General features: G+C 43.6%; 1 protein-coding gene and 1 pseudogene across 6 annotated transcripts in view; one reads left to right on the top strand and one right to left on the bottom strand.

The window, feature by feature from the left end:
- LOC144495997 (septin-7) overlaps positions 1-27308 on the bottom strand; it is a 144921-nt gene that overhangs the window by 15348 nt on the left and 102265 nt on the right. For all 6 annotated transcript variants that reach the window (XM_078216926.1, XM_078216927.1, XM_078216929.1 and 3 more), the window contains 3 exons: positions 23041-23137; positions 8851-8902; positions 20-145 (listed from right to left, as the gene is read on the bottom strand). In XM_078216926.1, the coding sequence (XP_078073052.1) occupies positions 20-145; positions 8851-8902; positions 23041-23137 (275 nt within the window). The remainder of the gene's footprint in view (positions 1-19; positions 146-8850; positions 8903-23040; positions 23138-27308) is intronic.
- Positions 239-346, top strand: LOC144496250 (U2 spliceosomal RNA; annotated as a pseudogene).

Below are 27308 nucleotides of genomic sequence, written 5' to 3' on the forward strand. Positions count from 1 at the left end.
AATAAAAGAGGTTTCTTACTTGGTCAACTGTCCTTTATTTTTATTGTTATCAACACCATTGTATGTGACTGCAGCCAACTTTCTGCTCCTGTAGTTCTCATAATGGACATTGTTGGTTACATCCTTCAGATCTTGCATGTGAGTTCTGTGTGGAGCAAGAAACCAACAGATTACACAATTTAGCGCACAATCCGCGTCCCTCTGAATACCGTCACAAACCAAGTTCCATCCGTATAAAATCGCTTCTCGGCCTTTTGGCTAAGATCAAGTGTAGTATGGGTTGCTTGCGCTTGGTCGAGGTCATTAGGTCACATTATAAGCTTCATTTTCATATGAAGCAATTTTTATAAAGCAACATCTCGGCCTTTTGGCTAAGATGCAAATGAGATCAGGCCTTGGAGGGGGAAGACCTGCGCCTCCTCCAATCAGCTTGGCTCATGTAGATCAGGCCCAAGACAGGATAGAGGCTTGCATGCTCTGTCTTGTCAGCCTGGATCGGAAATGTCTCAACTTGTTGAGACTCTGAATTGGACTTGATTTGAGTGAATTGGAAAAGTATATTAAAAAAAAGCCACAGAGGTGTCAGAGTGTTTCATTTTACAGCCTGCAATATAAAGTATTGCAGGGTACAGCAAGAACTTACATTCGGAGTCTACTTAAACTTAGTCTGCCTCATTTGGAGCTGTTTACTCGTATTTTATTTTAAATTCAATTTTTGCAGCAAATCTCAGGACAGCTGACACGTTGAGCTAAATTCGAACTTGTGTTGAAAAATCACTGAAAGCTGTGGTGAAACTGCCTAAACATCTGAAACTTGACAGCTCCAAAAGCTCCCCTCCCCACCCCTGCTACATACAACCATAATGTTCTACACATTAAAAGGGCATGACTCCATCTTAGAATGAACAAGCCCTCCAGACTCCAAGTGTGTTTGAATAAAAACCAGTTCACACAAAACGTGCATTCAACAGAAACAAACGGCACAGTTGGCTCCCAGCAGCTTGTTTTCATCACTATAATAGTCCACACATTTAACAGCTTTCAACAGAGATGGGTCGACATCAGGTGTAGGATGATAACTGTCTAACTAACCTCCAGAGGGCTGGCAAGAAACTCCGGCTTCTCGCAGCAACTTCAAACAGTCAAGCCTTTTGTATGCGGAGATGGGCTGAACACTCGACAGCTCCAACTGGCTTGGCTGACAGCTACCCTACAATCAAATCTTTATGTTGCACATCCCAGCAAGTAGATTTTATACTGAGTCACAGCATTCAGGCTGCACTCTAATCTTGTAACACTGAAGCAGAATACAAATAGCACTTTAGCTACTGGCGTCTTCAAACCTACGAAATAAAGAACACAAGACTATAGCACACAGCGCTTTGATCCTTTCCACTCAGGCCAGTTTTATAACAGAGGAGAGTTTGTTCCTATTTCTGTTACATTGCCAAAGTAAACTATATCAGTGTTCCAACTTATCCTGAGAGCTATTCCCTGTATGACATTCAGCTGACAATCATTGCTCTTGCTTGGATTCCTCAAGTCACGCCTCAAGGCTTGGGCAAAGATATTAAGTAAGCTGACATTAATATTCAGAAATGTTAAAATGATTAGTCAGGTGTAGACTGTCATGGGCATTGTCCAATCATATTTCCCTGCCTCACTAAGTGTGAAGACATCAATTAAAAAGTTTAAGGCCAAGTTCAATTCCCGCCAGAAATAAAAGTTGCATTCCCAAATCTGACATCCACAGCCAGTTAAAGGCAGAAGGAATTAATGCCTTGACCATCTGCCCTTCAAGAATCTGGAACATCAGTTAAGAGGTGGGAGACGACATTACACAGCAGCTCCTCAAAAGCAAATTCATCTGTTCAATTAGTGACTTTCCAAGTCGGATTGTTTGGAGCAGTTTTGATGATGGTGGATGCTCCTTCACACTGGGATCAATACACTGCAACTGCTTAGAAACCAATCAATATGTATTAAAAATGAGCATTACACCTTGGATTTAAAACTGGATAAAGATTTCTCTCGCTCATTTCCAGCTCTCCCAAGTCCCCAATGAGAAAGCATACTGAACTTTCACTGAACATTTTTAAACCCCAGTAAACTGTGGAAAACAATCTGATTTCCTGTGCTGTACTGTTCTTTGTTTGGCATTTATTGGGGATAGCAGATTCAACTGTGACTCATTAGAAATAAAATGGCAACATTCACACCCCTCCTCGAGGGTAAAATACAATTAGTTAACAACATACAGTTACCAATGTATGTGATTTTTCACAACAGACACATCACACCTGAACATGGAATATATACTTAAATATTGCATAGTAATGGTGAGTATTTTCTTTGGCAGTGATGTAGGGATCCAGTGTTATAGATTTTACAAATGAACATTATAAAAATACATATCTAATAAATATTGGAGTCGGTCTTCACATTGAACCATCTCCACGCGTTAGCCACATATAATCAAAGTTTATGGGGAGGGGGAGGGAGGAGGGCGATGCGCGTGTGGGTTGTAGAGAGGAAAATTATGAAATTCAGTAAAAACATTAATTTGCTCTCAATAACCATCATTATGTTTGAATGGTAAGTTTGTAAAGCATTTAGTCTTACTCAAGAAGTGTGGAAGAATCGGTCTTCAGAATGCTCCTCCAGAATACACACTGCACACAATACACGGGAACAGCACTGCTTAAAGTCAATTCCCTAGCTTCAATTTAGCACAATTTTCCTAAAGCTTTCATTAATACAAGCAGCTCCATTTATTAATCGTCACCAATGCTCCCAGGTGTGAAATACGAGGGGTTTTTTTTTGGAGGGAGAGTGGAGAAGGTGAAACACATCAAAATGCCTGTTCTACAAACTACTCTTCACGTATTCACCAAAATTGAGCGCATGTTTAAATTCAAGCATCTTATGTATTGACATACGTGACATACTTGACAGCTTTTGATGTTCTGAAACATAAAATGAATTATTGGTGAGAGAATGTAAACAGTTGCAGCTGAGCAGAGAGCTCATGTTTACAGCTGCACAGCTGCCAACAAAGGGCCAGCTTCGACAAAGACAACAGTCCATATAGAGCTGACAGATAACGCAAAAATCATCATCAATAAAGGTTTGTGGGCAAGGCCACTGACAGAAGCAACTCAGATTGGTGTTAATTTCACATTGCAATCTGCAATTTAATGGGTTTTTCTACACAGCGCTACTGCAAACACTCCCACTCGAGGGAGCTCTCATGCTGCCCATCATGATTCAGTATCAGCTCAATTCACCATGTGAATTTGGATGGATATTGAATTAAAACCATTCGGGCACCAAGAAAGAAATGACAATGGGTATGGTACGTAACAAACTGGCTGCATTGCTGGGTTTAGTTTCCCAGATCGTCCCCCTGATTTACACTCTGCGATGGTGGCTTGCCGTGGCTTCAGAATAAAACTCCCTCCCACTGTTAGCTGACTGATGAAAAAGGAGATTTGGCGATCGCAACCCTGCCCATCTAAATTGAGTTAAAGAAATCATTTACAAATTCAAGCTGCATTTACTGTTTAGACACCATTTTCCAAGAAAGGTGCGAAACTCACGCCCCAATCAGATACAATTTTGGTTCAAAATAATCAGGTGTTCAAAACGGAATGACAATGCTGCTTTACTTTTGATTTGTATATTCTGACAAATATTATCAGGGCACAGTTGTTAAAATCGTGGAGCTGAATACAATATTTGGACTGATAGGATGACCGTTTTCTAAGATCTTGTGGTCTTAATTTGGGACGCGTTTGCTTGATATGGGGCTTTGGACTCTAACCATAGCAACCAAAAGTGGCAAATTATTTTGAGGTGAAAATATGCAAAGGGAGAGGCAGTGGTGGTACTTCACACTTCCTGAGGGTACAGTGATGAATGGCAGACATTGCAGAAACACTGAAAGAAGGAACCGCCATTTGGCCCTTCAAACCTATTCTGCCATTCAAAGTGATTATGGCTGATCCACTGTCTCAATGCCATATTCCCACTTTCTCCCCATAACCCTTTTTTTTGCCACTAAAATCTAAAATTCTTTTTGAATTCAGTGACTTGGCCTCCATAGCCTTCTGTGGCAGAGAATTTCACAGGCTTCTTGCAATGAAGGCCAACATACCATTTGCCTTCCTAGTTGCTTGCTGCACCTGCCTCTGCACTTTCATTGACTGGTGTACAAGGACACCCAGATCTTTATACATCCACGCTTCCCAATATATCACCATTTAAATAATACTTTTCCTTTCTGTTTTTCACACCAAGTGTATAACTTCACATTTAGCCACATTGTACTGCATCTACCATGGGGTTTACTTATTCACTCAACTTGTCTAAATCATCTTGAAGCCTCCTTGCATCCTCCTCACAATTCTGCCCAGTTTTGTGTTGTCAGCAAACTTGGAAATATTACACATGGTCCCCTCACCCAGGTCATTTATAGTGAGCAGCTGGGTTCCAGGCATTGATCCCTGCCGTACCCCACTAGTCACTGCCTGCCACTTGGAAAAGGACCCATTTATTCTCACTGTTTCCTGTCAGCCAATTCTCTATCCATGCCAATCCATTACACCCCCTATCCCATGTGCTTTACATTACATAGTAGCGAGCAGTATGGATACTAAACCATTTGCACGGTTGCCATAAGATGTCCAAGTCCTCGATGGGTGCATGAATTTGTGTAAGATGTTACTGAACTACCCCAATTGGTGACACCAATCTTTGCTAAAGCACCACAGGTATATTCTACTGCTGCAGATTCTTAATGACCGTTTTTGAATCCATTTGTCAAATTAGTTCAATGTCACTTCCAGCAATGATGCCGGGTGAGTCAGGCTGATCTATAATAGTGCAAGAGCTGGTGTTTGCGGCTCAGGTAGTCAGTGTCCCAGTTGAAAATCCTCAGCGATTTATAGAAATCTATGCAGATGATTAAATCTGGACAGTACCATTCATCATCTTGATTCAGCACAAATCAAGCTTTAACTGCAACTGGAATTAATTCCGTTCTCAATGGCAGGGTTCCAGCACAAACCTGCATTTTGCAGAAACATTACAGAAGCAACATCCCATCAGGAGTTTGGGACATTTTGGAGGGGTGTCATCTCTTGCAGCTTTCAGTGAACTGTTTTAGTTAGAACAGCCAGGTTCAGAGTATTTCAGTACAATATGGGTATGTGCTGTCAGACTAATGAGAAATGAGGGATACGCAGAACCATTTCTGCACTAGTATTCAGAGAATTTGCTGCGAATCTCTTCTCCCTGATCAGAGGGTAAAATGTTGGAGAATAGCAAAAAAGGGTATTCTAAACCTAAACACATCAGAGCAAAGAGGCCATGTTCAACAAGTCTGTTGCGTATCAAAGCTTGTGACTAAAAATGTGACTGGATACTCTTCAACAACAACAGCTTGCATCTAGATAGCACTTTTAAATAAAGTAAAACATCCCAAGGTGCTTCACAGGAACATGACCAGACGGCTTTAACTGTGCCACAAAGAGATACAACACACATGACTAAAAGCTTAGTCAAAGTGGTACTTTCTAAAAGAGGAAAGAGACACAGAGGTTTAAAGTAAAGTTTATTTATTAGTGTCACACGTAGGCTTACATTAACACTGCAATGAAGTTCCTGTGAAAATCCCCTAGTCACCACACTCCGGCACCTGAGGGAGAATTTAGTATGGCCAATTCACCGAACCAGCACGTCTTTGGACTGAGGGGGGAAACCGGAGCACCCGGAGGAAACCCACACAGACACGGGGAGAACGTGCAGGCTCCACACAGACGGTGACCCAAGCCTGGAATCGAACCCGGGTCCCCTGGCGCTAAGGGGGCAACAGTGATAACCTCTGTGCCACCGTGCCGCCCTAGGGTGGTTAAGGTAGTTTAGAAGTTCAGGAAATGGTCAAACTTGCACACATTTTTGAGAGACATCAAGGTGGGAGGGAGAGGCTTTCATTAATCATGAGCTGGCTGATCAGGTGCAGTTTGGTTGGGAGGGGAAGAAATGAAAATTGACAAGTGTAAACTGCATCTTTAACTGCAGTTTTAATATTGAACAAGGAAACATAATTTCTCTCAATTTGAGAGTCTTGCCAAAGAGTCAATTTAAATTTGTCCAAGAGGAGTGGAGTTAGCAGAAATGTCTTTATGTAGAAAGTTGCTGAAGCATGGAATGTATCACAGCAGCAAGTGGCTGAATCAGAGACCACTGTCGCTTCAAAGAAAAGACTGGACTAGGTTTTAGAAACAGGGAAATACAAAGAGGTGGTGGGGAGAAATCAGGATGTGGAGATGCCGGCGTTGGACTGGGATAAGCACAGTAAGAAGTTTAACAACACCAGGTTAAAGTCCAACAGGTTTATTTGGTAGCAAAAGCCACAAGCCTTTGGAGCCTTAAGCTCCTCCTTCAGGTGAATGGGAATTCCCACTCACCTGAAGGAGGAGCTAAAGGCTCCGAAAGCTCGTGTGGCTTTTACTACCAAATAAACCCGTTGGACTTTAACCTGGTGTTGTTAAACTTCTTACTGGGAAAAATCAGTGCAGTGCAATTAGTATTGGACTGGTGCAGCAAGCAATGGCATGAACACAATGGGCCCCTACGATGCTGCAAACAATAGTGCAAAACCAAAAACTGCAGATGCTGCAAATCTAAAATGAGAATAGAAAATCCTCAACATCTGTGGAGAGAGAGTTAAAATTTCAGGTTGTGACCTTTCTTCAGAAGTGTAAGATGAGATGTAACAGATTTGAACCAATTTTCAGAGGCAAGAGAAGGTAAGGTAAGAAAGATCAGAGCAAGATGATGATAGGGTGGCAGGCAGCAAGAATCAACTTCTTCATCTTTGCCAGACCCCAAACAATCCTTACAAATGAAATAGTGATTTCTTGTAAGTGTTTCAGTTTGGTGAATTGTATTTGCAATGCTGTCTCCTCTACACTGCAAAGACCAAATGCAGATTGGCTGATCACTTTGTGTGAACACCTCCATTTAATTCACAAGCTTGACTCCGTCATCACCTGCCATCTTCACTCTGTCTGACTCTGACCTCCTGCAATGCCCTAACGAAGCTCAATATTAGCACAGACAGCAGCATTGCAGCTTTCAATTCAGCACTTTACAGCCTTCCGGCCTCAGCATTTGAATTCAACAATTCCAGATCACAACCACTGCCCTCATTTTCTCAGACAGCAGATTGGCAATGACTCCATTTCATTTGTACTTCCCAGACTCATCAATTGTCCCTTTACTTATCCCATTACCATCTCTTTCAGCCTGGCACCATCATCCCTTTCCTCATGTAACCTTCCTGCCTTCCACCCTGTCACAGACCATCCCTTTTCCCCTCTCCTCCTCTGCCCACTTTCTCTGCCTCAGTACTTGACCCAACCCTGTTACAGTTGTTAACTTATCCCAGTTCTGCTGAAAGGTCACAGACCTGGAAATGTTAATTCTGTTCCTCTCCCCACCGATGCTGCCTGACCTGCTGAGTATTTCCAGCATTTTCTGTTTTGAATGCTGTAATCTTTAGTAGGTCTGTGGCACACGGTGATGGGACCGGGGAACAATAAACTATTTTAGTGCTGGTCTATAAGATAAAGGATTTGTAAATAATGTGCAATGATTGAATATATTTGCATGGTGTGGCAGCGTAGATGAGGTAAATAGGATTGCCATTAATCAAGCACATGGATCAGAGCAAAAATTACAGAATAAGAGGGTAACTCAGAGTTCATTGGTTCTGGGGAGTATCATGTGTATTTTTGGCTGTCATATTACAGGATGGGTATCCTGGTACTCCAACAGATGCAAATACATTCAATACTCATCTTCAGACATCTGAGCTACTAGAGACTAAGCAAACAGAGTTTACTTACTAAAGAAAAGGTAACAAATGAATCTGAAAGGTACTCTTAAAAGCTTTGACAAGTTCAACTTTAGGAAACAGCTTACCATGGGCCCAAGAATGATAGTGAGGCAGCATGGGATGGCTCTCAGGGGCCAGAAGGTGAATGGAGAGATTGGATGTTCACACAGAGCGAGGAATGTTTGAAAAGGGCTGCCGAGTAATTTTTACGAGTGAGCCGAATAGGCATTTGGCACGCAAATCAGTTGAGGGACACAGGCCGGTGGAACTGTATAATCAGTTACTGAACTCTTCGGATGACCAAATCATCTTTCCCGTTTGTACATTATGTTTCAACAAAATTCTACAGCAGCATAATTTATAAAGCATTTCCTCGCTCTCAATACCTACAAAGCTATTTCCTACCAGTAGGAACAGGTAGGAAATCTTAAGGTATATTCATAAAGAGAAATCATTTTAAATATGCCTGCTTCACAGGAGGTTTAAAATTATTTTTTTTAAAAATACTTTGTGAAGCAGTACTGTTTATTACAACTACAGATGTCGAAGGCAAAGTTACAACAGTGCTAGTGAGTGAGCTGATTTGCATGTGTTAGGGAACTCATGGCACCTAAAGACAATGCACAATGCCAATCACTGTAGCAGTACAACAGCAAAATATACAAGTCCGCAGACAGACTGGGGTTATGACACTTGGTATAAGGAGGGACCATGCATTTGGAAGTAATGCTGCGCAAATCTGTCTGAATCTACCGCACTTCTAATATTAAACTGGTCAGTTTAAGAGACAATCTTCAAACACCATTACTTCAGAACTTTGTTCTCGCTATTTTTTCATGAAAATATAAAGTCTAGCTTCATAACATCATGTCACGTGAGGCTAAAGCCATGTCTGTAATAACAAAGTTGGCACTATAAGTTAGATCAGTCAAATGTGTCCATCTTACCTGATCAGCATGTTTCGTAAGATTGTGAAGTCACAATGTTCACTATTTTCAACTGCAAAATAAAATTGCAGAAGTGAGTTTTATATATTGCACATTGCATCAGATCACTGTATACAGCATAGGAGTAAAGGTGTCACAGGCAACAATATTACAGCAAATATTTTAAATACAGTACAAACGTCACACATTGTCTTCATAGAACTATTTATTTCAGTGAACAGGCAGAGAGAACATTTTTAAAGGAAATTCAGTAGTAACTTGAATGATCCCCATGTCGAAATGCACTGTTTGGGATTGCACAAAGATTTGTTTGCAGTTGCAGAGGGTTTTCACTGGTGCTTAATTCAGTGGTAGCACTTTGCCAGAAAGTTCTAAAGATTTTTAAAAGTTTATTTATTAGCGTCACAAGTAAGGCTTACATGAACACTGCAATGAAGTTACTGTGAAAATCCCCTAGTCGCCACACTCCGGCACCTATTCAGGTACACCGAGGGAGAATTTAGCATGGCCAATGCACCTAACCAGCACTTCTTTGGACTGTGGGAGGAAACCGGAGCACCTGGAGGAAGCCCACGCAGACACGGGGGGATCGTGCAGACTCCACACAGACAGTGTATACAGCTTCAACTTTTTTAAAATTTAATCGTGGGACATGGGCGTCGCTGGCTGGCCAGCATTTACTGATGTGGAGATGCCGGCTATGGACTGGGGTAAGCACAGTAAGAAGTCTCACAACACCAGGTTAAAGAATCTCACTAGCTGTTCTGTCTGGAGACAATACACATCTCTTTAACCTGTGTTGAATGCTCCCTCCACCCACATTGCCTGTACCTTTAAGACCTGGCTGGCTTTAGAGATTCGCATTCTAATTAGTATTCTGTAACTTGATTTCTGTGTCTCTGTGTTCGAGAGCAGATTTCCACTCCATCTGACGAAGGAGCAACGCTCCGAAAGCTTATGGTATTTGCTACCAGATAAACCTGTTGGACTTTATCCTTGTGTTGTGAGACTTCTTACAGCATTTACTGCCCATCCCTAGATTTGGCTCATGTTAAATCAAACACTGATATGGCTGCTCAAACTTAAAGTTGCATCAAAATCTAACAAATGCTTCAGGGCCACATTATTGTCTTAAACTTGCAGTCTGCAGTTCAGCTGTGTAACACATTAAAAATCGTTATAAAGAACAAATTCAAAAACAAAATAGCCAAAAGCTTTGACATTATTTTCCACAAATCAGGACAGATTCTGAATGTACATGATGTCAAATAGCTTTTGTTGAACAAAATAACTAAACAAAATACTGATTCATTTACCTGATGAAATTATATAAAAGTAACCATCATACCCCATTTGTTGTGTACTTAGTTTGCTAGAGGCATGAGCAGTGAGTGTAGCAATATCAATGCAAGTAACTAAACAAGACCCAGGAAACGTTTTTCACAGAAACAGGAGGAGAAGAAGCAAAGCTAAAAATCACAAGGTCAGCAATTGAAAGAAATACAATGACTGTGAAAATGGATACACAACATTTTAAAAAAGCTCCACATCTAAAGATGACCCATAAAAAGCAGAACAACCAGTTTAATCACCTGAAACAGTCCTGAGTACTTTGTCTTGACCCTTGCTCAACCTTCTCCCTCCCCCAAGGCAGTAACCCCTACCAGGATACAGTTCCATACAGTGGGGTGAAGTGAAACTTAATAGGAATACGGCCACAGGGTGTCAGAACCCCTCCAAATTTGGCTCATCCTCACTTGAAGATGACAACACCAGGCCAAAGCAGAAAAGTGAACTGTCGGTGCAGATCAGCAGAAAAATGTTAAACCTACAAAAACAGAATTCATGAGACACTGGGCAGGATAGTAACTCAAAGCAGGGAGCGAGCGACCTGTGGGCAGAGGTTGCTTTGGGGTCAAGAAACGCAATGGAAGAGATTGGAAATGCCGGGGAAATGTTAACGATCAGAAGGATTGGATATCCGATTGTGGGGAGATTGGCGAAGTAGTAAACTGGATCCAGCAGGCAAGAGGAAAAGCATTTACTTTCTGGAACCAGCAATCCTCAACTTCCTTTGGCCATCCAGAGGGCAGGAAAATGTGACCAGGGTTAAAATTAAAATGGTGGCTACATGTGGCATGCAAACTCATTAGAATATTGAAATGGTCAACCCGTCTTCTGGGAGCAGTTGGCTATCCCCACACTCCTGCTCCCACAGAAGTGATGTGGAGATGCCGGCGTTGGACTGGGGTAAACACAGTAAGAAGTTTAACAACACCAGGTTAAAGTCCAACAGGTTTATTTGGTAGCAAAAGCCACACAAGCTTTCGAGGCTTTGAGCCCCTTCTTCAGGTGAGTGGGAATTCTGTTCACAAATTCTGTTTGTGAACAGAATTCCCACTCACCTGAAGAAGGGGCTCAGAGCCTCAAAAGCTTGTGTGGCTTTTGCTACCAAATAAACCTGTTGGACTTTAACCTGGTGTTGTTAAACTTCCCACAGAAGTGGACAGGTTGAAGCCATGATTTAGATTCTTAATGTTGCAACTCACACCTGATCCAAATCTGCCAGTTTTAGAACATAGAACAGTACAGCACAGAACAGGCCCTTCGGCCCACCATGTTGTGCCGAGCTTTATCTGAAACCAAGATCAAGCTATCCCACTCCCTATCATCCTGGTGTGCTCCATGTGCCTATCCAATAACCGCTTAAATGTTCCTAAATTGTCTGACTCCACTATCACTGCAGGCAGTCCATTCCACACCCCAACCACTCTCTGCGTAAAGAACCTACCTCTGATATCCTTCCTGTATCTCCCACCACGAACCCTATAGTTATGCCCCCTTGTAATAGCTCCATCCACCTGAGGAAATAGTCTTGGAACGTTCACTCTATCTATCCCCTTCATCATTTATAAACCTCTATTAAGTCTCCCCTCAACCTCCTCCGCTCCAGAGAGAACAGCCCTAGCTCCCTCAACCTTTCCTCATAAGACCTACCCTCCAAACCAGGCAGCATCCTGGTAAATCTCCTCTGCACTCTTTCCAGCGCTTCCACATCCTTCTTATAGTGAGATGACCAGAACTGCATACAATATTCCAAATGTGGTCTCACCAAGGTCCTGTACAGTTGCAGCATAACCCCACGGCTCTTAAACTCCAACCCCCCGTTAATAAAAGCTAACACACTATAGGCCTTCTTCACAGCTCTATCCACTTGAGTGGCGACCTTTAGAGATCTGTGGATATGGACCCCAAGATCTCTCTGTTCCTCCACAGTCTTCAGAACCCGACCTTTGACCCTGTAATCCACATTTAAATTTGTCCTACCAAAATGAATCACCTCACATTTATCAGAGTTAAACTCCATTTGCCATTTTTCAGCCCAGCTTTGCATCCTATCTATGTCTCTTTGCGGCCTACAACAGCCCTCCACCTCATCCACTACTCCACCAATCTTGGTGTCATCAGCAAATTTACTGATCCACCCTTCAGCCCCCTCCTCTAAGTCATTAATAAAACTCACAAAGAGCAGAGGACCAAGCACTGATCCTTGTGGCACTCCGCTAGCAACCTGCCTCCATCCACCACCACCCTCTGTCTTCGATCAGACAGCCAGTTACCTATCCAATCGGCCAACTTTCCCTCTATCCCACACCTCCTTACTTTCATCATAAGCCGACCATGGGGGACCTTATCAAACGCCTTACTAAAATCCATGTATATGACATCAACTGCCCTACCTTCATCAACACACTTCGTTACCTTCTCAAAAAATTCAATCAAATTTGAGAGGCACGACTTGCCCTTCATAAATCCGTGCTGACTATCCCGGATTAATCCGCATCTTTCTAAATGGTCGTAAATCCCATCCCTAAGGACCTTTTCCATCAATTTACCAACCACCGAAGACTAACCGGTCTATAATTACCAGGGTCATTTCTATTCCCTTTCTTAAGCAGAGGAACAACATTCACCACTCTCCAGTCCTCTGGCACCATCCCCGTGGACAGTGAGGACCCAAAGATCAAAGCCAAAGGCTCTGCAATTCATCCCTTGCCTCCCAAAGAATCCTAGCATATATTTCATCAGGCCCAGGGGACTTATCGACCTTCAGTTTATTCAAAACTGCCAGTACATCCTCCCTCCGAACATCTATTTCCTCCAGCCTATTAGCCTGTAACACCTTCTCTTTTGGGGTTTAAAATTGTCCCCACTGTGTATATTTTGCCAAACAACATTTTGTGCGTCTGGGGCAAAATCAAAGCCATCTACACAGGGCAGATAACTAGGTAGTAACAACAGTAAATCACTGCCTCGTCATGTCATTGCCTCAACAGAAGTTGACCACATTACAGTAAACCCCATTACAAACTGTCTGATCGAGTTGTCATTGGGGACTGACCTTGAAGCTGTGATCCCCTTCTGGTTACAAAAAGTGTTACAAACTATATCAAAATGTGAAAATCATTGTTGCAAGTCTATTTTTAAAAATCCCAGAAGAACTTCTGGAGAAAAAAAAACTTGGGTTAATAAATGTATGGGTCAGTGATCTCTTTGAAAACAGAAATTGCGATGGTAATGCATATAGTTCGCAAAAGATGCCAGAAGTACTGAAATTATAATAAATTTTTTAGAGGGTTACTTCCTGGCAAACATTCAGACAGGGGGTTTAAAAGTTGGACAAGTCAGCCTCCTGTCTTCCTCCCCTCCACACTTCATACTATTAAACCTCATTACGAATTATATGTATAAAGTAATTGACTGCCCTAATCTCTCAACTGAATCACGGCCGACGAGAAAACCACGCCAAAATATTCTACCGAACCTTTCCCCAATTGGACCACGTGGAAAAATATTACCAACTGCTGCAAATGGTTCAGCAAGAAACGTACAGCAAGTTTTCATTGTTCACAGTAACTAGTGACCAGCACAGACAGGGGGCTTGTTTGTTAAATCCAGTTTGGGTACAAAATGCCATGTGGGGCACACAGAGAAAATTAGATGAGTAACAATTAATTACCCCTTTACTTTTCAAAGGATGTAATTCACTAATGAGGAAACAAAATTTCAGAAATGGGTAGGATAATTCATCAGTGATTAACTTTCACCTCTGGCATTTGAGTTAGAACAGTAAGAGTTTTAACAACACCAGGTTAAAGTCCAACAGGTTTATTTGGTAGCAAATACCATTAGCTTTTGGAGCGCTGCTCCTTCGTCAGATGGAGTGGAAATCTGCTCTCAAACAGTGCACAGAGACACAAAATCAAGTTACAGAATACTGATTAGAATGCGAATCCCTACAGCCAGCCAGGTCTTAAAGATACAGACAATGTGGGTGGAGGGAGCATTAAGCACAGGTTAAAGAGATGTGTATTGTCTCCAGACGGACAGCCCGCAAGTCCAGGAGGCAAGCTGTGGGGGTTACTGATAATGTGACATAAATCCAACATCCCGGTTTAGGCCGTCCTCATGTGTGCGGAACTTGGCTATCAGTTTCTGCTCAGCGACTCTGCGCTGTCGTGTGTCATGAAGGTCGCCTTGGAGAACGCTTACCTGAAGATCAGAGGCTGAATGCCCGTGACTACTGAAGCGCTCCCCCACAGGAAGAGAACAGTCTTGCCTGGTGATTGTCGAGCGGTGTTCATTCATCCGTTGTCATAGTGTCTGCACGGTTTCCCCAATGTCCCATGCCTCGGGACATCCTTTCGTGCAGCGTATCAGGTAGACAACGTTGGCCGAGTTGCAAGAGTAGGTACCGTGTACCTGGTAGATGGTGTTCTCACGTGAGATGATGGCATCCGTGTCGATGATGCGGCACGTCTTGCAGAGGTTGCTGTGGCAGGGTTGTGTGGTGTCGTGGTCACTGTTCTCCTGAAGGCTGGGTAGTTTGCTGTGGACAATAGTCTGTTTGAGGTTGTGCGGTTGTTTGAAGGCAAGAAGTGGGGGTGTGGGGATGGCCTTGGCGAGATGTTCGTCTTCATTAATGACATGTTGAAGGCTCCGGAAGAGATGCCGTAGCTTCTCCGCTTCGGGGAAGTACTGGATGACGAAGGGTACTCTGTCCACCGTGTCCGTCTTCTGAGGAGGTCGGTGCGGTTTTTCGCTGTGGCACGTCGGAACTGTTGATCGATGAGTCGAGCGCCATATCCTGTTCTTATGAGACAAACACGGGACACGGTGGACAGAGTACCCTTCGTCATCCAGTACTTCCCCGGAGCGGAGAAGCTACGGCATCTCTTCCGGAGCCTTCAACATGTCATTGATGAAGACAAACATCTCGCCAAGGCCATCCCCACACCCCCACTTCTTGCCTTCAAACAACCGCACAACCTCAAACAGACCATTGTCCGCAGCAAACTACCCAACCTTCAGGAGAACAGTGACCACGACACCACACAACCCTGCCACAGCAACCTCTGCAAGGCGTGCCGGATCATCGACAAGGATGCCATCATCTCACGTGAGAACACCGTCTACCAGGTACACGGTACCTACTCTTGCAACTCGGCAACGTTGTCTACCTGATACGCTGCAGGAAAGGGTGTCCCGAGGCATGGGACATTGGGGAAACCATGCAGATGCTACGACAACGGATGAATGAACACCGCTCGACAATCACCAGGCAAGACTGTTCTCTTCCTGTGGGGGAGCACTTCAGCAGTCACAGGCATTCAGCCTCTGATCTTCAGGTAAGCGTTCTCCAAGGCGGCCTTCACGACACACGACAGCACAGAGTCGCTGAGCAGAAACTGATAGCCAAGTTCCACACACATGAAGACGGCCTAAACCGGGATGTTGGATTTATGTCACATCAGTAACCCCCACAGCTTGCCTCCTGGACTTGTGGGCTGTCCTGTCTGGAGACAATACACATCTCTTTAACCTGTGCTTAATGCTCCCTCCACCCACATTGTCTGTATCTTTAAGATCTGGTTGGCTGTAGGGATTCGCATTCCAATCAGTATTCTGTAACTTGATTTTGTGCCTCTGTGCCCTGTTTGAGAGCACATTTCCACTCCATCTGACGAAGGAGCAGCGCTCCGAAAGCTAATGGTATTTGCTACCAAATAAACCTGTTGGGACTTTAACCTGGTGTTGTTAAAACTCTTACTGTGTTCACCCCAGTCCAACGCCGGCAGCTCCACATTTGAGTTAGAATCCAGACCACACTGCTGCAACGAAAGTCGCTCTTTCGTTAACTGTGAAGGTTCTACGTGAAATGGGCTTGCCCTGTTCCTGCTGGGTACAGACACAAAACCGATGCCAATCTTTGTCCTACGTTACTCTGAGGCCACACAGTTTGTAGAAAATGAAAATGATCACACTCGCATGGAGGCACGCTGGGAAGGAAGAGATTGGAGCTTTATGAGTCACTGTGGATATGGATTGTCCAACATGGTGAATGCACGCCATCACTAACACCCCTCACTTTGGCATCCTGCAAGAGTTTTGTCTTAAAGCACAACATTTGGCAGTCACCAAACATGCTCAGCATCAGAATGGTGAAGCATAATTTCTCGTGTTTCAATTCCAGGTCGAGGTCAGTAGCCCAATTATTTCCAGATCCATCCAGGAAATCAAGGCACCTTCAGAGGTTAAAAAATCTGGGCTGTGCAGAAAGTCATCATGTGCAACTCTCAAACCACTTCAAATTTCTCTGATAGAGATGATGCCTTGTGGTAACGTCACTGGAAGTCCATAGACCCAGACTGGTACTGTGGAAAAACAGTTTCAAATTCCATCACAACAGCTTTTGATAAGGTCCCCCATGGTCGGCTTATGATGAAAGTGAGGAGGTGTGGGATAGAGGGAAAGTTGGCCGATTGGATAGGCAACTGGCTGTCTGATCGAAGACAGAGGGTGGTGGTGGATGGAAAATTTTCGGATTGGAGGCAGGTTGCTAGCGGTGTGCCGCAGGGATCAGTGCTTGGTCCTCTGCTCTTTGTGATTTTTATTAATGACTTAGAGGAGGGGGCTGAAGGGTGGATCAGTAAATTTGCTGATGACACCAAGATTGGTGGAGTAGTGGATGAGGTGAAGGGCTGTTGTAGGCTGCAAAGAGACATAGATAGGATGCAAAGCTGGGCTGAAAAATGGCAAATGGAGTTTAACCCTGATAAATGTGAGGTGATTCATTTTGGTAGGACAAATTTAAATGTGGATTACAGGGTCAAAGGTAGGGTTCTGAAGACTGTGGAGGAACAGAGAGATCTTGGGGTCCATATCCACAGATCTCTAAAGGTTGCCACTCAAGTGGATAGAGCTGTGAAGAAGGCCTGTAGTGTGTTAGCTTTTATTAACAGGGGGTTGGAGTTTAAGAGCCGTGGGGTTATGCTGCAACTGTACAGGACCTTGGTGAGACCACATTTGGAATATTGTGTGCAGTTCTGGTCACCTCACTATAGGAAGGATGTGGAAGCGCTGGAAGGAGTGCAGAGGAGATTTACGAGGATGCTGCCTGGTTTGGAGGGTAGGTCATATGAGGAAAGGTTGAGGGAGCTAGGGCTATTCTCTCTGGAGCGGAGGAGGCTGAGGGGAGACTTAATAGAGGTGTATAAAATGATGAAGGGGATAGATAGAGTGAACGTTCAAAGACTATTTCCTCGGGTGGATGGAGCTATTACAAGGGGGCATAACTATAGGGTTCGTGGTGGGAGATACAGGAAGGATATCAGAGGTAGGTTCTTTACGCAGAGAGTGGTTGGGGTGTGGAATGGACTGCCTGCAGTGATAGTGGAGTCAGACACTTTAGAAACATTTAAGCGGTTATTGGATAGGCACATGGAGCACACCAGGATGATAGGGAGTGGGATAGCTTGATCTTGGTTTCAGATAAAGCTCGGCACAACATCGTGGGCCGAAGGGCCTGTTCTGTGCTGTACTGTTCTATGTTCTATGTTCTATGTACTGAATTAAAATATAGTCTCAGTTATGGTGTCCAGGACATTATCACTGATTGTTGTCAAACCCCATCTGGTTTCACTACTGCCCTTTAGGGAAGGAAATCTGCTGTCCTTACCCAGTCTGGCCTTCACGTGGCTCCAGAGCCACAGCAATGAGGTGGATGTTTAACCACCCTCTGAAATGGGCCAGCAAACCCCTCAGTTTAAAGGCAAACGGTTGGTCAACAAATGCTGGCCCAGCCAGCAATGCCCATGTCCCATTAAAATGTTTAAAAAGATTACCATTCTTCCTTTCCTAACGATACCAACTCTCGATGGAGTATGGGTCAACAGATATGGTCGGGTACCCTTGCCAAATTGTCAATTCTTTTCCTGTGAACCTTCAGAGAGACTGGTGGCAATTAACTGGATAGTGATCATCTTGCTGGTGCCAGTACAGAGCGAGACTGCGGATAGTTGGGAACCTGTCTCGGGGGCAGGGAATTCAGATGGTGTTCGTAAAGCAGAAGTGGAAATGACTAGGGTTGGGAAGCATTTTCTGATCAGGGCCAGTGTGATCTCCTGGACTCGTTTCGATCGCCTCAGGGGGTCGGAGAGGAATTTCCCAGATTTTTTTTCCCCATATTGGCCCTGGGGTTTTCACTCTGGGTTTTCGCCTCTCCCTGGAGATCACATGGTCTGGAATGGGGGGGTGGGGGTGAGTTAATAGGTTGTGATGAACAAAGCATCGTAGCTGTGAGGGACAGCTCGGTGGATAGGATATTAGGATGTAGATAGGCTGGAAAATTGGGCGGGGATCCTGGATTCAGGATTCAATCCTGGACCGGGGAGCGGCGCGGGCTTGGAGGGCCGAAGGGCCTGTTCCTGTGCTGTATTGTTCTTTGTTATGCTAATCCTGGATTTACCTGATGTTAAATTACACATCCAAGAGATCAATGGACACCAAACAGATCTCTTGGCTTCAAGGGCATAAAGGCCCAATTTTAACAATCTTAATTCTTTTGTCAGCACGAGGGAATAAACTTCCTATAGCAGTCAGCATAAGATGTTACATGGTTTGTTTATCCACCAACATGGTGCCAAGATGAGGGGCAGCATTGTGCTGTGTCTATACTCCGCAAGAGCCTTTCACCAAACATACACAAATTTCCCTCGAAATGACCTCAACCCCAGAATTAGCTGATTTTAAATGTGATTTCTGCAGCACCATCAGGCATCATGCGAGTACACATAGCTACGAGAACAATACAAGGTTTTCGCATGCAAGTCAACTTCAGTTTATTGTTCCATCTTTTCAACGCGATGAAATTTTCAACGGCAGACACCAGATTCTCAACATCACCAGTCACTGCTTACATCATGCCCCCATCTATCAATAGTGGTCATGGTCACAGCCCTTTCAGAGTCTTGCCACCGTAAACAGAAAATACAATCAAGGAGCCATTTCCTGATCTCAACAGCAAGCTACAAGGATAAGATACAATCTTCCAGTCGCATTTTTGCACTGGGGCAGGCAGCTGCTCCGACAAAGCAGGCCTCTCAACTTCCTGACAGTAACGCACTTCAAAGACAGGAAAGCATTTCCTCTGGAGCTGCTGCCTGGAAACACTGCGTTGTGTTCACTCCATTCAATCCAGAATCTCACAGTCATACAGTGCAAAACAGGCCTTTGTATAAAGGCACTTTTAGTTTGAAATTCACAAACAGGCACATTCTTTACCTGCCTTTTATTCTAGCAGAATAAAGAAACACAAGTTCTTTGGTACTTTCAATTTGTACTTGCCCAATAGTTGTTTTTCTGCAAGGCATGTGCAAAGATTTCCAAATCCATTTCCAAAGCAGTTGGAAAACTGGATTGATTAAAAATATAATTTGTCCTCCCTAAAAGATTCTACCTGGTTCACTAAAATTAGATAATAAATATAGGATCCATACGAAAGTTCAAGCCTGATTGGTAATTAAATTATACAAGAAGCAAACAGACGAAGCAGCACCCAGTAATGCCTTGTCACAAACAAACTTGCTCCCCAGTGTACCTTCTGATTAGGGCTATGAAGACTGAGTCTTCTAGAGTCTGTATAACAAAGTCCTGGGGAGAGGTGGATCATTTACTTGCAGATAATGCAAACCAACCCCCAACCACATTTGTCCTGAAACTGTTAAAATAACTCTGGTGCACAGAGATGCTTTTTGGCATTTCCTGTTGCAGTTAGACTGGTTTAAGTCATCTGCTGCACTTCAAACATTTTAAACAAACTACATCACCATTCCTAAATTACTTGCAAATGGTTTTACTTTAGTCTCTGCACATATTGTGAATCCCCTACTTCTGGGCTGTGTTTTAGTAATCCACAATGGTTATCAGATGAAATACAGATGCAGCACTTCAGCAGCAGGTCCACACTGGATTGCTTAATGAAGCAGAGAGACTGTAATTAACAGCAAGATCAACAGCTCAAATTTTTAATTTAATTTGAATGCCATTACACACATTTAAGAGCAGTGTTGAAGCATCAAACAAAGCTACAACAATCTGGCAAAGAGAGATGAATGCATTCCTCACACTAAGGGGAAGAGAAAAATAGCCCAATGGAAGAGTAAGGTTCCATAAAAAAAAACATAGCAACTCTTGCCAGAGGCTGGGATATGGCGAGATTTATATGCAGAATTGAAGAGCATCTACACTGGAATAATAACAAGTCATTCAGCCCATCAGTCCATTCTCCTCACAGGTGTTCTCCTACCTCTTGTTATCTCACCCTAAAATATCTTTCTATCCCTTTCTCCCTCATACGCATATGGAGCTTCCCCCCCCCACTCCAAGTGCATTCATATTATTTCCCTCAATTGCTTCTTGTGGTAACGAGTTCCACATTTAACTACACTGAGCAGTACAATTAATGCAGTGAAGTCTTGCTTTATTTGTTTTTTCTGTCAAATACTGGACTGGTTAAATTCAGGTTGAAGTTATACAAGGGTCACTATTCCAATATAACACTGATACCATGGTTTGAAGTGCAAAGGGATATGATAGGCAATGTAAATAACCATCGCGTCTGATCCTCTGATGGTCAGGGCAGAACCAGCAGCTTGGACATAAACAATTTTCATGTTCTGCTTCTGCCCATGAGAAAGGTGATGTCTGCTCGGATGGTTTATGTTAGAACATAGAAAAAATACAGCACAAACAGGCCCTTCGGCACACAAGTTGCGCCGGTCATGTCCCTACCTAGGTTTATATATAGGCTTACCTATAACCCTCAATCCTATTAAGTTCCATGCACTCATCCAGAAGTCTCTTGAGAGTCCCATTTCCCATTATGGGAAAAGCAAGAATGAGGGGATACAGTTTAAAAACAAGGAATCTCCCACTAAAGTTGGAGATGAGGAGAACTTGTTATCTCAGAGAATGCTCTTTTCCAGAGAGCAGTAGAGGTTGAGTCATTGAACAATTTTAAGGTGGAGTCAATCAATAACCTAAGGTTGTTGGGAGGTGGACAGGAAAGTACAGTTGAGGCCACAATCTGATCAACCATGATCTCAAATGGCAGAGAAGCTGGACAGGTTGAAAGGTCTACTCCTAAATCCGATCTTCTAAATCATTTGGGGGCAGTGCAAATAGTAAATAAACTGCAGACAGATAGAACCCATGCTATACTGCACAGGGCAACACAGCAAGCTAAATGTGAAGAATCACATGCAATAATAAACAAGCATCTTGAGGTTCAGATGCGAGATCTTCTGCTCTTCCCTTATACTAAAATATAATCTAATTCGGTGGGTGGCACAGTGGTTGGCACTGCTGCCTCACAGCACCAGGGACCTGGGTTCAATTCCGGCCTCGGGTCACTGTCTGTGTGGAGTTTGCACGTTCTCCCCATGTCTGGGTGGGTTTTCTCCGTGTGCTCTAGTTTCCTCCCACAGTCCAAAGATGTGCAGGTTAGGTTGATTGGCCCCTTAGTGTCAGAGGAATTTGTGGGGTTACAGGGCTAGGGTCTGGGTGGGATTGTTGTGGTGCAGGCCCGATGGACTGAATGGCCTCCTTCTGCACTGTAGGGTTTCTATGAAATACACATGAATTTGCAATGATGGTAAGGTACAGCCCATGCAAGTCATTAATTACACCGTGACTGAAACTAAGAGGCCTGCCAAGAAACTGAAATTCCATGTCAAAATCTACATTTTTCAATATAAAATTCTAAAAGAAACCTCAGTTTCCCTCTGAACATGAACAATATGTTGATTTGTGCAATATGGCAACCGCAGTAACCAAAAAACAAATCGCCAGTTCTCATCAACTGGCCTATTTTATATAATTAACATTTACAACTAAGAATTAAGCAAGTTTTCCAAATGCTTTTTGGTTTGTCATACTTAAGACGGAACCACAGTGAACACACAGCATTGGGTATTGGACTCAAAAGCCACACAGCTTTCCGAGAATTGATTTGCTGCTGATTTATTAGCTTGTTTCCAACTCCAGAATTTTAGGCCAAATATCATATTGTGCGAGTTCTCCCTGGTGTCCTGGGGCCAATTTGTGGGGAGACTGCGGTGCAGTGGTAATGTCACTGGCCTAGTAATCGAGAAGCCCTGGCTAATGCCCAGGGAACATGGGTGCGAATCCCACCACAGCAACTGGTGGAATTTGAATTCAATTGATAAAATCTGGAATTGAAATCTATTCTCAGTAATGGTGACCATGAAACTGTCAATTGCTGTAAAAACCCATCTGGTTCACTAATGTCCTTTAGGGAAGGAAATCTGCCGTCCTTACCCGGTCTGGCCTACATGTGACTCTAACATGGTCATGATCTAAATGCCCTCTGAAATAGGCTAACAAGCCACTCTGTTCCAGGGACAATTAAGGATGGGCAGAAAACGCTGGCCTTGCCAACAATGCCCACATCCCATGAAAGAAAGAAGAAAAAATATTTATGCTTCAACCAACATCACTAAACTGATAATCTGGTCATTATCTCAGTATTGTGTGCGATAGATGTGTGGGTGCAAATCTGCTGTTGCGTTTTCTGCACTGTAGCACTCACTACAATTCAAAGTACTTTATTGCCTGTAAAATACTTTGGGATGTTCTGTGCTTATGAATGGCACTATAGAGTTCCATGTCTTCTTTTATTAACAGTGTGAACTGATGGAAACTCCATACATCACAAGTTTAAATCTAAGTTTAAAATATAATTGTAAAAATACCACTGCTGTTTGCAAATAATTTAAATTATGGACAAAAGCTTCAATATACAAAAAGCAAGTAGCAAAAGAGACTTACCCTCTGCAACTCCCCAAGGATACTGTCTTCCTCTAACTCGTTTCCCATTCACCTCAATGATAGTATTACTACCTACAACAGCAAGAGGCAAACGATCCTGGAAGAGATTCACATTCACATTTCAGTACAAAGATAACTGAAGAAAACATCAACAGTTAAGACAATGGGAAAATAAAAATCAACTTAAGACTTGATCTCTAGTTCCACTTAAACCACCACATTTAATTTATTGGGACCAAGTCAGCACTGATAAAATTCTAAGAGAATTGCACATAGGACAGTGACAAGCACAGAATTTAAAAAAAAACACTAGTTATGTCCCATCTGGAGTAGTGTGTCCAATTCTGGGCATTGCAATTTAGGGATGTGGGAAATATTAATAATGTGCAAAAATATGGACTGGTCCTCTCTGGCAGAAAGAATAGTAAAGCAGCATATTATTTAAATAGGGAGACTGCAGATTTCTGAGGGTTCTGGATGTCCTGGTAATGAATTTCAAAAGGTTGGCACGCAGGCATGAGTGATTCGGAAGGTAAATGGAATGTTGTTGTTTATTGCCAGGGAAATGGAATTTGAAAATGGGATGTTTTGCTACGTTTGTAAGTGCCGTTGTTTAAGTTCAAGTTTATTTATTAGTGTTACTAACACTGCAATCAAGTTACTGTGAAAATCCCCTAGTCGCCACACTCCGGCACCTGTTTGGGTACACAGAATTTAGCCTGGCCAATGCACCAAACCGGCACATCATTCAGACTGTGGGAGGAAACTGGAGAACCGGAAGAAACCCACGCAGACACGGGGAGAATGTGCAGACTCCGCACAGACAGTGACCCAAGCCAGAAATAGAACCCAGGTCCGTGGCGCCGTGAGACAGCAGTGCTAACCACTGTGCCGTCCAGTTGAAACCACAGAGAGTAATGTGTACAATTTTGGTCTCTTTGAAAAAGGATAAAAAGGTATTCGCAGTTCAGAGAAGGTTCACTCAACTGATACCTGGGGTGGGGCTGCCTACTTTGTGAGGAAAGGTTGGGCCTGTATGCATTGGAGTTAAGAATGAGAAATGATTTTATTGAAACACAAGACCCTGGGGGGACTGAACCGGGTGGATGCCTGGGGGACACAATTTAAAAATAAGGGTCTCCTGTTGAAGACAATGATTAGAAGAATTTTATTCTCCGAGTCTTTGCAATTCCCTTTCCCAGAGAGCAGTGGAAAGAGGGTAAATGAATATTTTTATGGCAGAAGTAGATAGAGTCTTGACTAACGAAGGGGTTACTGAGGGAGGCAGGCATGTGGAGTTGAGATTACAATGACCTTATTGAATGGCGGAGAAGGCTCGAGGGACTGAATGGCCTACTCCTGCTCCTCATTTGTTTTTGTGTGTGGATATAGATCCAGGGCAAATTAACTAGAAGGTTATCAGGGATGTGGAGAAACTGAAGAATCTGGGATTCTGAGAGCAGAGAGGACTAAAGGGAGATTTAATAAAGGTGTTTTTGATCAAGCGAACAAAGACGAACTGTTTCTACTGACAGGGGGATCGGTAACCAGAGGAGACAAACTGGAGAATTGGCAAAACAACCAGAGTTTTTCCTGAGATTTATGATCTGGAATGCCTGAAAGGACAATAGAAGCAAATTCAATGGTATCTTTCAAAACAAAATTGGATAAATACAGGGAAAAGGAATAATTTCAGGCAATAATTACCGGACAATGGAAATCCTCCTGTGCAGAATTCATTGTCGTGGACATAAAAACCAAAACAAGAACATGTTGGAAACACTCAGCAAGTTTATGAGCTTCATGAGAAAGCTCAAATAAAAAAGTTATGATTTGATTCAGAATCCAGACCCATCTGCCCGAAAATCCCTGCAGACACTTAAACATCATCAATTTTACCGCCATGTTAGGATTTTCACCGACAAAACTGCATCTTTTTAATGTGCAATTCCTAGGTGTACAAATTGTCATAAATAGCGAGTTCATGGCTCATAATTATAAGTTAATGGTAATTTTTAGTTCTGGGAAAATTAAAGTTGAATTCTGGAAAATGGGATAAATACAACTAAAGCAGTTTGAAGGTTTCATATTTAAAAGGTTGTGCCATGCTGTCTTAAGGAGTTAACAGCTAGAAAGGCAAGATCATTAAACAGCAGGTGGGATTGCTTAGCTGGAGAATTGGAGAAAAGATATCTGCACTGCTTGCAAAAAATACAACCTGGAGAATAGTCTTGCTTTGGAAGTTAGAGCTATAATTAATTCAATCAGGGAACTGAGAGAGAGAGAGACTGAGGCTCTTGAGCAAATTGACATACGGAGTGACAAGGTATTGGAGATGTTGGCAGGCTTAGAAGTGGACAAATCTCCAGGTCCAGATGAATTGTGTCTCAGGCTTCTGTGGGAGGCAAGGGAGGAGGTTGCAGAGGCTCTGACCCAAATTTTAAATTCCTCTCTGGCCATGGGAAGGTCATAATGTGGAGATGCTGGCGTTGGACTGGGGTAAAGCATGGGGAGGTGCCAGATGACTGGAGAACAGTTAACATGCTTCTGCTATTTAAGAAAGGTCGTAGAGATAAGCCAGGGAACTATAAATCAGTGAGTCTCACATCAGTGGCAGGGAAACTATTGGAGAAATTTCTGAAGGAGAGAATCTATCTCCACGTGGAGAGGCAAGGCTTGATCAGGGATAGTCAGCATGGCTTCTTCAGAGGGAGGTCCTGCCTAACAGATTCGACTGAATTTTTTGTGGTGGTGGCTAGGTGTGTATCACAGAATCTCTACAGTGCAGAAAGAGGCCATTCAGCCCATTGAGCGTGCACCGACCACAATCCCACTCAGGCCCTATCCCCATGACCCCACGTACTTAACCTGCTAATCACCCTGACACTAAGGGGCAATTTAGCATGGCCAATCCACCTAACCCTCACATCTTTGCACTGTGGGAGGAAACCGAAGCACCCGGAGGAAACCCACGCAGACACGGGGAGATCATGCAACTCCACACAGATAGTCACCCGAGTATGGAATTGAACCCGGGTCCCTGGCGCTGTGAGGCAGCAGTGCTAACCACTGTGCCACCATTCCTGCTGCTGAAGAAGATTAGGGCACACGGAGTTGGGGGTAGTGTGTTAAAGTGGATTGGGGACTGGCTATCCGACAGGAAGCAAAGAGTCGGAATAAATGGGTGTTTTTCCGGTTGGAGGAAGGTAACTAGTGGCGTGCCGCAGGGATCGGTACTCGGGCCGCAACTATTTACCATTTATATAGATGATCTGGAGGAGGGGACGGAGTGTAGGGTAACGAAGTTTGCAGACGGCACAAAGATAAGTGGAAAAGTGAATCGTGTGGAGGACGGAGAAGATCTGCAGAGAGATTCGGACAGGCTGAGTGAGTGGGCGAGGATATGGCAAATGGAGTATAACGTTGATAAATGCGAGGTTATACACTTTGGAGGAAATAATAACAAATGGGATTACTATCTCAATGGAAACAAATTAAAACATGCTACCGTGCAAAGGGACCTGGGGGTCCTTGTGCATGAGACGCAAAAGCCCAGTCTGCAGGTACAACAGGTGATCAAGAAGACAAATGGGATGTTGGCCTATATCGCGAGGGGGATAGAATATAAAAGCAGGGATGTCTTGATGCACCTGTACAGGGCATTGGTGAGGCCGCAGCTGGAATACTGTGTGCAGTATTGGTCCCCTTATATGAGGAAGGATATATTGGCATTGGAGGGAGTGCAGAGAAGGTTCACCAGGTTGATACCGGAGATGAGGGGTTTGGATTATGAGGAGAGGCTGAGGAGATTGGGTTTGTACTCGTTGGAGTTTAGAAGGATGAGGGGGGATCTTATGGAGACTTATAAGATAATGCGGGGGCTGGATAGGGTGGAGGCGGAGAGATTCTTTCCACTGAGTAAGGAAGTTAAAACTAGAGGACACAGCCTCAAAATAAAGGGGGGTCGGTTTAAGACAGAGTTGAGGAGGAACTTCTTCTCCCAGAGGGTGGTGAATCTCTGGAATTCTCTGCCCACTGAGGTGGTGGAGGCTACCTCGCTGAATATGTTTAAAGCGCGGATGGATGGATTCCTGATCGGTAAGGGAATTAAGGGTTATGGGGATCAGGCGGGTAAGTGGTACTGATCCACGTCCGATCAGCCATGATCTTATTGAATGGCGGGGCAGGCTCGAGGGGCTAGATGGCCTACTCCTGCTCCTATTTCTTATGTTCTATTCCGCCCTGTAGACGAGGATAGTGTAGTTGAT

Source organism: Mustelus asterias, chromosome 7, assembly GCF_964213995.1.
Source record: "Mustelus asterias chromosome 7, sMusAst1.hap1.1, whole genome shotgun sequence".
Lineage (NCBI taxonomy): Eukaryota > Metazoa > Chordata > Chondrichthyes > Carcharhiniformes > Triakidae > Mustelus > Mustelus asterias.